Raw genomic sequence first — 15101 nt, 5'->3', positions numbered from 1 at the left:
AGAATTTTATGCTTATTGTTGATTATTTTCTTTTCCTTTGGTGGTATTAGGGTTTGAACTCAGGGCCTTGAGCTTGCTAGCAGTTACTTTATCCCTGAGTCACACCTACAGTCCATTTCCCTCTTCTTGAATCCAGCTTCATGAAAGCAGGAGTTTGACCATGAATGCGTGTTCCCGGCACTTGGTGTGCAGAAGATACATAAGTTCATATTGAAATGGATGAATGAAGAACTGTTGATTGGAAGATTTCTTCTAGCTCTAATATTCTCCAATCACGTTAGTTTGTGATGCGGCTGGGGGTCTTCCCAGGGGATTCTTGTGTTTCTTTGTAGAACTATTGCCCAGGCCAAGTTGGTATTTGGGACTGGGCCCCAGGCAACCTTTACTTAGGGTTCAGCTTTGTCTGGAAGAGTCAGAGAACTAGTCATCCCTGTGCATTCATTTAGCAGCTTCTAGTACACAGTGTCTCAGCATCTGTGGGGATTGGCTCCAGGACCCTCTTGGATACCAAAAATTCATGGATGCTCAAGTCCCTTATATAAAATGGTGTATATTTGTATAAAACCTATGCATATCCTCTAGACTTTACAACATCTCTACATCACATGTAATACCTAATGTAACAGTTATACTGTATTATTTAGGGAATCGTGGCAAGAAAACAGTTTGTATATCTTCAGAACAGATGCAGTTTTTTTTTTTTCAAATATTTTTGTGGCTGTAGAACTCTCAGATACAGAAGGCTGGCTGTATTTCCTTCCCTTGTTCGCCCCAGTTAACTTCTCTGTAAAATGGGTTGCCTTCAGCATCTTAGTAACTGTCTGTGGGGGATGTGAGCAGAAAGTAGAGGAAATAGTGTGTTTGAGGATGAAGCAGAGCCAGGCTTCCAAGGACAGGATGGTATATGGGCCCTCAGCCGTCTCACTCCACCACTGGGGCTGCCACCTGGATAATTTCTCAGCTGCTCACATGGTTGGTTCCTGACATATTTGCATGTGGAAAGCTCTTCCTTTACACAAACATTTGCAAACACCTTGATTGACTTGCAAAAATGTGACACTTGTTTGGAAGCTAGGCTTCTCCAGTTGCGAGGCTCAGTTACCTATTTTTGGGAGGTGGGGGCAGTTATTGTGTGAGTTTCTGGGGCCTGTGAACCTCCCTTTTGGAAAAAACTGCTCCACATGGAAAGAACAATGTAGAAGCCCAGATTGATGGGGCAAAAAGGAGTGAACGGTCCTTGAAAATGAGACTTAATGGAATGGGACATGGATACCATTGTCTAGGGACCTTGGTACCCAAGGTGCACCTGGAGAACAGGGGCTGCCAGGAAGGATTTTCTGCAGCTTTGAGTTCACTGCTCAGGACAAGTCCTGACCTTGTGGGTCTGGAGACACTACAAGGGCTCAGACAGAATTCCTGGAGTTCCCAGGGGCTCAACAGAGATCTAGTCATTGTCCATTGTCTTAAGTGGGGGAGTCAGGCAGCTGTAAGTCTGAGCAGAATTTGGAAAGAGCAATGGTTTGGTGTCTGAGCAGAATTTGGAAAGAGCAATGGTTTGGTGCCAGAGAGCTCAAGTTCAGATACTGCATTTTGCCTTTCTTATGTGACCTTGGGCAAGTTAATTAGTCTCTCTGGGTATCAGTTTCATCATCTACCAAAGTGGATCTGGTCCTGCCTGACAGAGATGGCAAGAGGATAAGAAGAGGCTCTAGAGCAGTGGCTGGTGGACAGTGGAAGCCCACTAGTATTACCCTCTCTCTTCTCTTTTCTCTTCACTCAGAACCACCTGGCATGCAGTCCTGTCTGTGGGCAGATGCTGTGCCCAGTGCCTGAGGTCTGGGACCATCAGGACTCCTATCTGGGAGTTTGAAGTTGTGTCCCATCCTGTCCTTATCAATACCCCATTCTGTAGATGTGAGCTTCTTGTGAGTGAAAGCCTGTCTTTCAAGCATAGGTATCTCAGCACTGATGAAGTCCTTAAACCTGGTCTGACATCTTGGTATCATTTCTCATTCTGTCCTGGCACATATCTTTTGTTCCTGACTTGCCAGCTCTGTTCCAACTGGACTGATTCTCACCTTGATCTTCCTCTCAGATTAAGTCCCAATCTTGGAATGCCCTCATTCCTCCTTCATGCTAAACCATGACTCTGACACCTTCCACGCTAGGCTTCCTGTGCAATTCCTTTAGGAAGGTATCAGTGTTTAACTGCCATTGCCTTTGGTCTTTCTGCACCCTCTCCAAACTCTGAGACATTATTGTAGTTGGTGTGCCTGGCACAGGTTGGCATGAGAAAGAACACATCAGGGTCTCCTTCCGTTTTCCTCCAGGACCATATCTGTGACATTCCCATGGCATAGCCAGATTTTGGCAACAGGTTTGCAGAATACTTAGGGTTTGAATGATATTCAGTGACTTTAGATATCTGTGACTCTCCCTTAGGACAGTTCTACTACCCTGGGAGCAGCACTGTCTTTCAACACTCTCATTGACAGTTTTTGATCTGGGCTAATATTCCACCCAGAACTGGAATTCTCTCTGAAGAGTCATGAAGCACTGTGTTATTGGAACATCTGGATGGGACAGAAGTGTCCCCAAATGGTTCTGAATCTCTTCTCTTTGCATTGTCCCCTCTCTTTGGCCAGACTCCCAACTCCTACTCAGCTCCAGAACCGGGATAACTGCTGCCATCATGTCATCTTTGGGACTAAATTAGTTTTCTTCCTTTGGAAACAGGCATGGGGAACAACTTAGCCTCTGTTCGAATACTACTAGAAACAGAGTGCTCACTACTTCTGACTCTTAGTTCTAATTGTTGAGATAAAAATGTCCTCCCTGGCCCTGCTTCTGCCCTCTGGAGTGAAGAATAAATCTATTTTCCTTCTTCAAATATTTGAGAGGAACCTTATTCCCCTAAGTCTTCTTTGTAGCAAGCTGAGCCTCCCCACATCTTTTAATTGTGTACACATCATGTCCCTTGCATCTCCCAGAGGCTAAGTTCTCTGGCAGACTTCTGGGACTTCACAGTGTCCACAATTCTGATTGACTATAGGTGGCCTAGGCCAAGGATTGAGCCTGGTGTTGTCAGAGAGTACTGACTCCTCAACATTGCTGTTGTCCTCTCTGTCCACTCCAATGCCTGAGTAAAATCATGGCCATTCTCCTGGCTCCCCCAGTGCACAGAGGGAGAGTAAGTGACCAAAGGCTGGAAATGAAGGAACACACAGGGGCCAGTTGGTTCACTGGAGATCTACAGAGTTGAGAATGTGTATGGGTATGTATATGTGTTTATGTGTGCATGCATGTGCATGTGTGTATATGCATGTGTGCATTGTGTATGTACCCACAAGCACGTGTGAGCATGTGTGTACGAGTGTGTATGCACATGTGCCTATGTGCATATGTGCATATTTGCATGAATATGTGTGTATGCCTATGCATGCCAGTGTATATACATGCGTGCACATGTGTGCATGTATAGCTGTGTGTATGTTTGCCTATGCACATGTATGCATATATGTGTGTATGAGTGCATGTACATGTGTGCCTATGTGGGTGTGCACATGCGAGTGTGGATGCATATGTGCACATATATGTTGGAGCAGAATAATGAATTTTTGGTTGCATCTCTCATTTCTAGAGCCTGCATGGATGTCAGCCCAGTAGGGGATGAAGGGGAAGATGGTTTTTGGGGCTACAATGGCCCCCAGGATGTTTGCAAGGGCAGTGGGTCATGGCTCCCCAAATGCCTCCAGCTGGACCTACAACACAAGTCCTCTCACTGTGTTGCAGTGACAAAGCTATGGCTGAAGCAGCAAGGCATATTTTCTCCGCAGGAAACTGACCACCACCAGGTTCTGGTTGCTGCTCACGGGCACTGCACTCCTGGCCTCGCTGAAACTTCACCCTCTCTCACCCCATTGGCTGCTGGGGGGAAGGCTTGCTTTTAGTGGCATTTTCCTTTCTCATTTCATGCTGTAATGGAGAGTCATTGCCAGTTTTAAATCCATAATTTGCCATGAAAGCCTTGTCTCGGGCTCAGGCTGAGGTCAGAGAGGAGAAGTTGTGAGCTATTTTTAGCCCTTAGAGGGCTCCCTGTCCAGCTCTAGTCTTTCTGGACTCACCCAGACGCTGGTTTCAGACAGAGGCCTGGAGCTGATCCCTGGGATACCCAGGAGGGGTACTTCCTTTATAGAAGGCCTGCATCCTCTCCTCTTTTGTGACTCCATCCTTCACCTCGTTTGTCATTAGGGGAATCAATAGAGACACGGGGCTCGTGCGGATGACACCACCCTCCAACTACTCCATTCTTTTCAATACGTCTGTCAAGTCCCCAGGACTCTGTCCATTTCTCAGCAATGACTGATTACCTTGACTGAGTGTACTTGTGTCTTTCCACCATGGGGACACAGATGACTTAGCTGTGTTCTGCAGTATATGTGTGCATGTGTGTAGTGCATTTGTCCTGAGCATAAGGTGTCTGTGTGTATACAAATAGGGATGGTGCATAAACAGGGAACCTTGTAAATGGCCAGTGGTCAGCTGGACTTCCTGAATGGGGGACCCCAGCAAAGCACCAAGACAGAGGCGGCTCTTGCCTGTGCTTTTGGAGGCTTGCCGGATGTTGGAAGCTACACACAGGCCAGAGGAACCAGCTCCTAGAGGGTAGAGTGGGTGAGGGCTCCCTCCAGGCAACTGCTCCCAGAAGATTGTAGGAAAGGGGCTTGGATTTCATGGGCAGCCAAGGAACAGCAGGTTCTAGGCCACATGGCAGACGTGAGAGGATCAAGGTATGGACTTTGGCAAGTGTCCATGATCTGTGCTTGCACTCTTCTTGCTGATAGCTGAACCTGCTCAGCATCTCCCAGGATTGTGCTTGGTTAAAGTAGCCGAAGGATATATTATCCTTGCTCTCAGGATTGAGGGAAGAGGGACTCAGGGAACAATGCCTGACCCTCAAACCATGAGCAACTGCGGACCAATCACAGTCAAACTACAGAGTGGATTTCTACTTCACCTTTCCAGCTCCTGGTTTTACCAGGGAGAAAGCAGGACCTTCTAGGTGAAGCATCATTATCCCATGGGTCACAGTGGATAGTGGCAGGCCAAGGGCAGGAATGTTGTGCCTCTGGCTCCTGGGCAAGGGCCCGTTGTCCTGCTTGACCCTGGAGAATTGTCAGCATTCTGGGTATGATGGTGTCACACTTCAGGACTGCAAGGGCTGCCCTGGAGAGACTAAGTTATCCAGTGATGGGGTTGGGGATTCTGGGGGTGGAAGCAGGAAGCAGAGCACTCTGACTATGCAGAAGGGCTCCTAAGAACCTCCCTGACTTCTCCTGTTCTGGAGTTGAAAGCCAAATGAGCTGGAGGGGCTGGCTTTGGGATGGTCATTTAGAATGCCCCCTTCAACTTCAAATGGAGAGTGAGTCCTTGGACAGGTAGTGTTGGGCTCCAGGTCACTAGGGAAAGGCACTTAACTAGACAGCTAGCCCAGTCACCCTTGGTGGTCCTGGGTGGGCTAGGGTAGGGGCATTCCTGGCATTGGTCTCCCCCATGAAGTGGAGCCTGCTTGCCCCTGCTGCCTGCATATGGGCAGGGAATTGAAGCCCTGGTTTGCCTCAATCCCTCAGGTCTCCCCCATCCCCTCTAGGGTCTTAGGAGTGGCTTAGCATCTGTGGGTGTCTTGCTGCCCACCTCCTTTCTCTCCTCCAACTAGGGAGGGGGATTCATATCCCAGTGAGATGGAGATTAAGAAAGGGGAGAAAAGTGGGAGAGGAAGGTAGTGAGGACCCTTTTCTTGGGGGAAATATGCAGATTAGCAGGGCAGGGACACATGGAGGGGCAATGATTTTAGAGTGCAGTCAGAGGGAGGGTCCAGAGTGATCTAGCTCTGGAGGTCAGCTCACCTCTGCCCAGTCTATGGAGACCCTCAGAGAGACCCTGGATCTTCCCTGTCCCCCTTCCCCATCCACTGCTGTGGGCAGATACCAGGGTGGCGTTTCATAGATCCCATAGTGTGGACCTCAGAGACCAGACCTCACCCCCAAGGCCGTTCTAATTTAGAAGAGGGACACTATTAGTCAGCTTTGGGCACTCCCTGACTCCCAGCCATCACTTTATCACCTGCAGGTAAGCACACAAATTGAAAAGGGAGGGTGTGCAGTGGCTAAAGGGTGGGGAGAGGACATTGGGCACTAAGAAGAGCAGAGTAGCCAGGTAGGAGAGAGAACAAGTTGGGGCAAGGTGTGGTGTGTGGGGGTAGTAGTAGCTCAGACAGGCTCCCATGTGGAACTGCAGGAGAGAAGGATGTTTTCTCCCCTTTCTCTCTCCTCTCTGGCTTGTTTGCTGCCCCTGTTTGGGGGTGATTGCAGGGTAATGAATGTGGCAGGAAACAGGCACAAGGCACAAATGAGATACAGCACCTAGGTCCAGGCTGGGGCCCAGGCAAAGCAGGCTTAATAAGGAGATAAGGAAATCAATTCTGCTTGTCTTCCCATGTGTGTGCCTGGGAGGGGCCTGCAGGAGCTAGGTCTTTCTGCCTTCCAGCTGCTTGGAAAACCTCTGGGACAGAGTCAGATGCCCTGGGAATGAGGCCCACTTGCTGATGTCTCTTGGCATGGCACAATAATAGCAATAATAAAAAGTTAACATAACATTATCAACCACATGCTAATACATTTTGCTACATATCAGGCATGATTTGGGGACATGCTTTCCATGTATTGTTTTATTAAATCCCTTCTATAACCCTGAGAAGGCAGTATGATTATTTCTTCCATAGTACACACAAGGAAATAGGCACACAATGCAAAGCAACACAACACAACTCTTACAAAGTGTTCAGAGCTTACTATCTGCCAGGCATTGTTCTTGGTGGTCAGATTTCAGTGTAAACACCCCCTAATTTGCCTCCAAGCCTGTGGTTTCAGTTGTCATAAAAATATTGACTAGGCATATACTATGTGCTTCTGGGATAGGCAGTAAGGATACCAGATGCCTCCAACATACCCAGTGGGAGAAACAGACATGAAAACAGTTGCTACAAATATGACTTGTTTTTTGTAATCAAGGTGCCTGTAGAAGGCAAAAGGAACACAGAGGGTGACAGTGAGGCCATGAGGGCTTCAGGGAAGTCTTCCTGGAGAAGGTGATGTCCAAGATGAATCTTGACAGGTGGGCATGAGTTAGCCAAGGGAAGAAAGGTAAGAAGGGCATTCAGGCAGAAATGGGTGGAGGCTGCCCAGAGGTGTGATGAGTGGCAGGAGCTATGAGCTGATTGTGATTGGAGTAGGTGGATGGTGGGGCTGTGGCTGGAGGATGAGCAGATAGCAGGCCTGGGTGGGGGAACTTGTAGGTCATGGTAAGGAGTTTGGGGTCTTTTCTCACCCAGAAAAATTGCTCCCACTATCTCCTACTGACTTGCCTTTTTATATTCTGGTGTCGGTGAGTGGGGTTTCTAGCAACCAGTGTTTGGAAAAACTGCCTTGAAGCCAGCACTCTTGTGCTTTGTCAGCTCTGCAACCCCTGCCAGAAGCACTCAAGTTATTCACTGCTCCCTTCTGGACCTGGCTACCCAGACAGTTTGAGGAAGACAGAGAACTGTTAAGGACACAGAATAGATAGGACCTTATCTGTTTGCCTCTCTCAGTATCTGGGCTTAACATCATGGTAAAGGACTCCCTCTTTATTGGAATTGACTGAGTCTCTGTCTTAAATAATTCATGTTGAATTGGGAAGCTGTATTTCCAACAAGATAGCAGAATTAATATTAGAATGGGCAAGGAAGAAGAGGGAAATGGGAAGGAAGACTGGGAAAATGTTCTCAAATAATTAAGCTGGCATTCAACACCCTCCCCCAACTTCTGATTCCCTCATCCTGATCACCTATTTCTTTTCCATGGTACTTATTACCAACAAGCATTCTATGACATGATTTACTTGTTTAATCTGTTTATCACTTGTCAGCTGTCTCTCTCCCTGCTATATCATAAGCTCCATGGGTGCAGGGATAGTTTTGCCTTTTGTTTACTGGTGAATCCTGACTGTCTAGATCAGTGCTTGGCACATGGGCAGTGTTCAGGAAGCATTTGTTGATCAAATCCTTGGCACCCATTTCCCTCCTGCTCTGGGTCCCCGCCTTCTTGCTTTCCCAGATCTTCAGGCAGTTGAAAAGATTAAGTGCAATGCTGCCCTACAGTTTTGAGCCTGTAACAGGTTGGATATTTTTTAACCTTGGATTCCTGCACATGGGAAAAGTGTGCATGCACTCTGTGTGTGCATGTGTGTGTGTATACAGCTTTGAAATTGTGTGTGTATATAGCTTTAAAATGTATAGCACTTTATTGTTTGTAGAGCTTACACACAGGTGTGTTTGATGTTCACAACCCTGTAAGATTGACATTTTTAGTATTCCCATTTAAAGGTAAAGAATCAGAAACTCCATTCATTCTTTCAGGCACTTAAACACAAACAAATATTACTGAGTTCTTGCTCTGCACTAAGTGCTGGTTAAGGAGTTGGACCAAAGAAGCCCAGTTTCATCCTTCATTCCTAAGGACATTGCCCAAGGTCACAGAATCAGCTGCAGGAAGATACTTTCTCAGTCTGGGGCTCTTCCTACCACACCACAGCTCTGCACATGTGCCTAGAGGTCCTTGGATGGTCAATCAACCTGAGCCTCTGCAGGCATGTCTAGATACATAGAAACTGGATACCAAGGGAGGCCTGGGGGTTAAAGTCCTCAGCTAAGTCCCCAATCCAGGTCTAGTTGGGACTTCCACAAGTCTCCCTTCCAGCCTCAATTGGGATGCTGTCCAAACCATCCTAATCAGTTACCTTCTAAGCCTCAGGCACCATACATATCTTGGGTCTAGTAGGGGATGGCCCATTTCCCTAAAATAGTTGGTATGGCATGATGGACTCTTGACTGTGCAAATAAGGCCTTTTGAGAACTGGACAACTCTTAAATCAATTCTCATTTTACAAGGAAAGAAACTGAGACCTTGAGAGGTGGAGTAATGAGACAAGGATTACGCAGCTGGCTGGTGGTAGGAAAACTGCTTCTAGGTCTATGGTTCTTTCCATGATTTCAAGACTCTTGAGTTGTTCTATGGAGTAAAGATGCCCGTCTGGACCTGAGCTGAGTCAAGCTTGGCTCTTGGCAGCTGGTGGGACACAGAGGATCACAGCAGTCATTAACCTGAACCTGTCTTCTTGCTCTCAGCTTCTCCAGCTCAGCTTCTTCCCCCACGTTTCCTTCATTCTCTGGCATCTCCCTCCACCTCCCATGGGTAGCAAATGTTCAGCTCGAAGTTGCTCCTTGCCTGATTGCATTGAGAACTGGAAACACAATGCTAATTAATGTGTCTGTGACTCTAGGCTTGGCTGCTGGGCTGGTCCCCCATACCCTCCCAGGAGCCTACCAGGCTCTGCGAACTGGCCCTCTGGCTTCTCCAAGCTTGCTGTTGGCAGAGGCATATTTTAACAATGCACATCTGTTGACTATATAATCTCTCGTATTTGCCCTCCTCACTTGGCGCTTTGATGGAAGACTCCCAGGGCCTCCCTGCATTCCAGCCAAAGTGTTTGCTTTGCAATTTTGCTGGAAATACCATCTGATTCTGTTCTCACGTCTTCTGCAGGTTCTAATCAGGCTCTTACTTTATTTAATTAAAAATCTATCTCAGGCAAATACAGACTAAATTAAGAATCTCTCTCATTCCTGGAACACAGGGAAGGCAGTCCCCTGCGGGGAGCTGGCCAGGACATTTTCCTGGGCTGAGATGTCACAGCAAAGCAGACAGGGTCTTGGTTGGGAAGGTAGGCAGCTGGGCCAGGGTTCACAAACACTCCTTTCCCCTGTGCAGAACAGCCACTCTGTCCATCTACTTGCCCCAATCCAGGGCTCCCTTCCTAATGGTCTGGGTGGCCTCCTCTTGCTATGCCTCCCTCTAGGCATTAGGTGGGGCCCCACACCTGGAGAATCAGCCAGGCAGAGCCCTGCAGTACCAGTGGTAGGGAGGGATCTGTAGGACTGTGTGTTTGGGGAGCTATGAGACCAGTTAGGGTGCGGAGGTGGGGAGACTATAGGAATGGTTGAGGGGTGGAGATGTAGGGGGCCCTAAGGAATAGTTAGGGAGAACTGTGGAGCCTAGGCAGCTCCTTCTTACTGGGGTTCAGTTTGTTTAGGGTGAGCGGTTTCTGTGGAGACAGCAGGAATGCCTGAGGGATAAGATGACAGCTCAGATTCCCTTTGGGGTCTCAGGAATTCTACTGAGGGGACATTGCTAGGACCTCTAAAACTACTCCTCCTTCAGTTGATCTCCAAACTTTAATAAACGCCTCCCCTGAACAGACCCAGCTAGCTCTACCAGGGTAGTGCCAGGATAGGCAACTACAGACAGGGAAGGGGGAGAAAATGTCTTAGATGTGACCCAAGACAAAATTGGGTCCCTGGATTTCAAAGTCCTGCTCTGAGAAGCCTGTCTCCTAACCAGCTGGACAGATGACATTCTGCTGACATTTGGGACCGGAAGACTGGGCAAAGAGCATTGGCTTGGAGTTGGAAAATGTAGAGTTGATTTTAAATGTTAATTAAGCTGTGTGACCTCCTGTGAGTGCCTTTGCGTCTCTGGGTCTCTCCATTTGTTTATCTGTAAAAAACATGGACTAATTTGGATTTTTAATATATTGGTCTTTGTTGTCTTACTGAGATAGCAGGGTGAAGGAAGCATAAGTGTCCAGGTGTGGCTGGTGAGGCCAATACACTTTAAGGACAGATATGTCTACATCTACTTTCTTATTATTGTCACTTTGCAGTAACTGGAGTTTGCACTCAGGGCCTCGAGTTCGCTAGGCAGGTGCTCTAGATCTTCAGCCTCATTCCCAACCCTCATCTGCGTCTACTTTAGCTACTGTGTGAAATCAGAAGAATGGACGATGCTAAGGGTCCCCTCTTCCCAGTATTGTCTTCTTTCTGGGAGGTGTATGAGACTGCAAAGGCAGATTCTTCTGAGGATTGGGGTGCTGAATCACATTTAAGATGAAGATCCTACAATTTTGCTTAGCAAATGTGCCTTGGCACTTTTGCAGTCCCCAAATCTAAAAAAAAAAATTAAGTCCTAAGTCCAGCCCCTTCCTCTTTGAATCTCACACCAAATTGGAGATGCTTTCCCCACTCATCTGGGTGGGATGCAAATGGGCACAGCTCCCTTTAACATTCCTGAATCTTCCTCTCAAAAGCTTCAGGCCCAGTCATCCAGCCTATTTACCCTGAAGGCCAGGACAGCTCATTCCCCACCCCTCTCTTGGCAGGCCAAATTCACAGTGTGGAGGTTTTTGGGGTTGGCCCCAGCTCCCCCTCCCCATCTCAGTCCAGCTCTGAGCTGGTAAGTGGTCCTCCAGGGCCTGTCTGCTTCTGAGCTCTGAATCATCTGCCCTATGTGTTTGGCTGTGTAGATCTGAAGATAACCTGACACGCTCTTAAATATTTTATCTCTGAGCAGCTGTGTGCCTTATCTGCCAGGCCACGAGGCAGCGCCCCATCTGCTGACCCTGTCCTCAAAATGCCACAGCAGCTGCTCAGAGGCAGCCTGGGCAGCTGGGCTCCCCTCTCCTGCCTGTCCATGCCCCAGCTATACATGTCTGGCAGAGACACATCCTGAAGGGGTCAGGGAGGTAGTGCAAGGAGCTCTGATTGGGGAACCTGGGGCCAAGCCTTCTGCTTCTCTGAGCCTCAGTTTCTCACCTGGGGTAACAACCCCTGACCCCCAGAGTGGCCCAGAAACAGCTGAGGTGAGGCAAGAGGCACAGCTTAGAGAATTGCTGCAGTCGCTTTGCAAATGTGAACTATTATTACTTCTGTGCAATGCCTGCTTCCCTGTAGCCCGGATTCTCTGGACCATCTGGCCAGAGGGGGAAGACTACCAGGCTGAATTCTAAATCAGAACTAGGCAGTGTAAGGTGCTACCAGGCAAGCCTACTCCACAGTCTTCAGGCAGGTAGGAGCTCTCTTCTTCAGGAGAGCTGTCCTGGGACATATGAAGAAAGACCAAGGGGAAAGGATATGATTGGAAGAAGGGCTTGAAATGAATCTTCCTTGGAATGACACAAGGAGCAGAATTGCCAGGGAGTCACGTGTGTGTGTGAGAGAGGAACAAGGGTTGTTTGTACTCCCTATGGACACTGAGGTCATGGGGGAATTGAGCTCCAGGCCGACTTTGCAGTGAAGGGACAGAGAGGGCTTTGTTGGCATTCTGGGAGGTGGGCTCGGGACAAAGGGACTCACAGACCATGTGACATCCTTTCCTATACTTGCTCTGCCTGACCTGGGGCCTGGCTTCCTTCTTTCACACGGTAGAGCACTCAGGAGCCCTCATTAGCTCCCTAAGTTGCAGTCAAACACACCAGGATGGGACAGGGTCATCAGCCAGTGGCATTAGACTTCGCATTTCCTAGTGCAGGAACCTTCACTTGTCCCCCTTGGGTGTTGGCAGGGGGCAGGGAAAGCTGGGAAACTATGGGGGGCATCGGAGAGTGGAGCTGATTATGCTTAGCAGGAAGCCCCTCCCTCTAGCCTGGCCAGAGGACCCTTTTGGAGCTGACTTCTTCATGTTTCCTCCTCCCTGCATGCAGATTGCTCTTACCTAGGACAGTGAGGCGTGCGGGGCGGGACCGAATGGCGGCCTGGATGGCCTGGCACTCATACACAGCATCATCCTGAAGCTCTGCTCGCAGAATCTTCAGGTGGTGTTCTCCCGACAGGTGGTTCCCTACCACCAGGTACTGTGGATAACCTGTGGAGACAGCAGGCAGATGAGGGAGATCAAAACAACCCATGCTAAAGATCCTTCGTCAGTCTACTTCCAGGTGGCTCGTGGGAGGTGCTACAGACCCTGGGTGAAATGGTTCTGAAAAGCCATGCCTTGCAAAAAGCAATGTGCACCCAGAAAACAGTGGATGTGGTAAACAGCAGACATGGGCAGAGACTTTCCTGTTGGAAAGTCTCTTCTTTTATGCCTGTAAAGAAGAGACTGGGGGTATGACACTTGGCCTGGACAGATATGACCAAGACATGATGACTGGTACCCGGGAGACTGTTTCTGCATAACAAACCAATCTTTGTTCTGCAATGAATTTTCCTTCCCTCCTCTCCCTAACTTGCCAGGCCACCTACCCCAAAGCCTCAAGCCTCTGTGTCTTTTTGTAACTCAAAATGCTATTGAAGCTCCAACTTTCTGTCCCCTTTATTATGGGGTACAGGAGTTTGAACTCAGGGTCTCGTGCTTGCTAGGCACTTTACCATTTGAGCCATCCCCTGAGCCTATTTTGCTTTTAGGTTATTTTTCAGATAGGGGCTTGCTCTTTCATTTGAGGGCTGGCCTTGGACCAAGATCTTCCTACCTATGCTTCTTGCCTAGCTGGGATGACAGGCATGCCCTACCACACCCAGCTTATTAGTTAGATGGGTTTTACTATCTTTTTACCCAGGCTAGACTTATTCTCCCAATCTCTGTATTGAGTAGTTGGGATTACAGTTATGAGCCTCTGTGCCCCCCTCTTTTTTTTTTTGAGTCTCATACATTGTGGGCTGTTCTCGTGTTTCTGTACATTAATAAACATGCTTTCTCCCCTATTAATTTGTCTATTGCTGTTTTATTTCAGAGGGAAAAGAGACAATTCGCAGCTTCCCTGCACAGCTGGGGCAGGCACAACTCTAGGAGCTTCCAGCAGGTGACCTGCTGATTAGGGCCCTGATCTCAGTGTAAGGAACACAAAAGCAAGAGTTTCCTAGGGTGTTGGGGCAGCGTGTGTGTGTGTGTGTGTGTGTGTGTGTGTGTGTGTGTGTGGTTGTCAGGGGGAGAGAGAGAGGTTGAGATTCACAAAGAGAAAACAAAGTAAGAGAGAAAAGGAAGGGAAAAGGGAAATATTTGGAAAAGGATCAAGAGTGACTTGGGGAAAAGTTTTGTCTCAAGATGGACAGGCTAGTGGTGTCTAGGAAACTCTGAGCACCTTGAACCATAGTGGCCCCTTTCTAGTCATTCCTACCTCCCATCCCCTAAGCCCCAGGGCCTGATTAAGCCCTTATGAGGCTCTCAGGACACTTAGGAATTTGGGGTCCCTTATACCACTGGCAATGAATAATATATAAGTAAAAGTTTGAGGATGATAAATCATTAATCAGTTTTTCTGCTGCTGTGTAGGGTTGAATATAAATGCCAACTTAAGTTACAGCTGGCCAGGCTGGGCTGTTGCTCTCTTTCCTGGCTCCTGGACCCTTAACTTCCTCAGTTTGTGCTGGCAAGATCCATTTTCCATCCCTCACCTAACCTGAGCTCTGTGGGCCCTAGTCCCCAATCGCTTGTACTATTGATATATACCTGGACACCCATATTTCCCTGTCCTGGATCTCCTCTCTCTGCAGAGGCCACTCCGTGCTTCCACCACTCTCTGACAGCCCCTGACTCCTCTTTCTGAAGGACCTTTGCCAGGACAGTGGAAATTCTGACATGTCATGGGAGTAGGGGACTGGACACATTTGGTCTTTTAAAGAGGAGACAAGGGTTTAAGCAAGTAAGAGACAGAGACAATCAGAGGCCAACAGTGAGACAGGCAAGTAATCTCTTCAAATGTTTCCCAGTCTGTTGGTGTAGGTCAGTCATAGTCATATAGTTCCCAAGGACAGTCCTAGAACCCATAGGGGAAGCACTTCAAAATATTCTTAACTACTTGAGGTGTTAAACAAGCATTTGGGCCACCAATAGGGTGGTGAAGTCCCCAGAGGTGATTTCTATAATGGGTGAAAGACTGGAGCTCTTAGGACCTTCCATTCGTATAAGCCAAGGGTTGTCCAGAGGTGGGGTAGGGCTCTTTGGGTGTGGGCTGCAGCAGGGGCCACTAAGCCTGTTCCTGTTCAGTGAGGTTGGCAGCCATGATCCTCCACCATGCTTCCCAGTGTCTTCTGTGGGCACTTGCTGTACAGCTGAGCAACTTCATGGCTACTACCGCCTTCATCATGCTGCCACAAGCAGCCCCTGCCCTGCACAGCTCAGCAGGTCTGGCCAGAAATGCATACAAGGTGATCAGCTGCATCCTGAGGGTAC

The 15101-nt window shown here is 48.3% G+C and overlaps 1 protein-coding gene across 8 annotated transcripts in view; it reads right to left on the bottom strand.

Annotated features, from left to right (window-relative positions):
- Kirrel3 (kirre like nephrin family adhesion molecule 3) overlaps positions 1-15101 on the bottom strand; it is a 568837-nt gene that overhangs the window by 84026 nt on the left and 469710 nt on the right. For all 8 annotated transcript variants that reach the window (XM_074066383.1, XM_074066378.1, XM_074066381.1 and 5 more), the window contains one exon: positions 12645-12794. In XM_074066383.1, the coding sequence (XP_073922484.1) occupies positions 12645-12794 (150 nt within the window). The remainder of the gene's footprint in view (positions 1-12644; positions 12795-15101) is intronic.

The sequence above is a fragment of the Castor canadensis genome, chromosome 2 (assembly GCF_047511655.1).
Source record: "Castor canadensis chromosome 2, mCasCan1.hap1v2, whole genome shotgun sequence".
Taxonomy (NCBI): Eukaryota; Metazoa; Chordata; class Mammalia; order Rodentia; family Castoridae; genus Castor; species Castor canadensis.
Note: the sequence above shows the minus strand (reverse complement) of the source record. Positions and strands in the feature narration are given on the sequence as shown.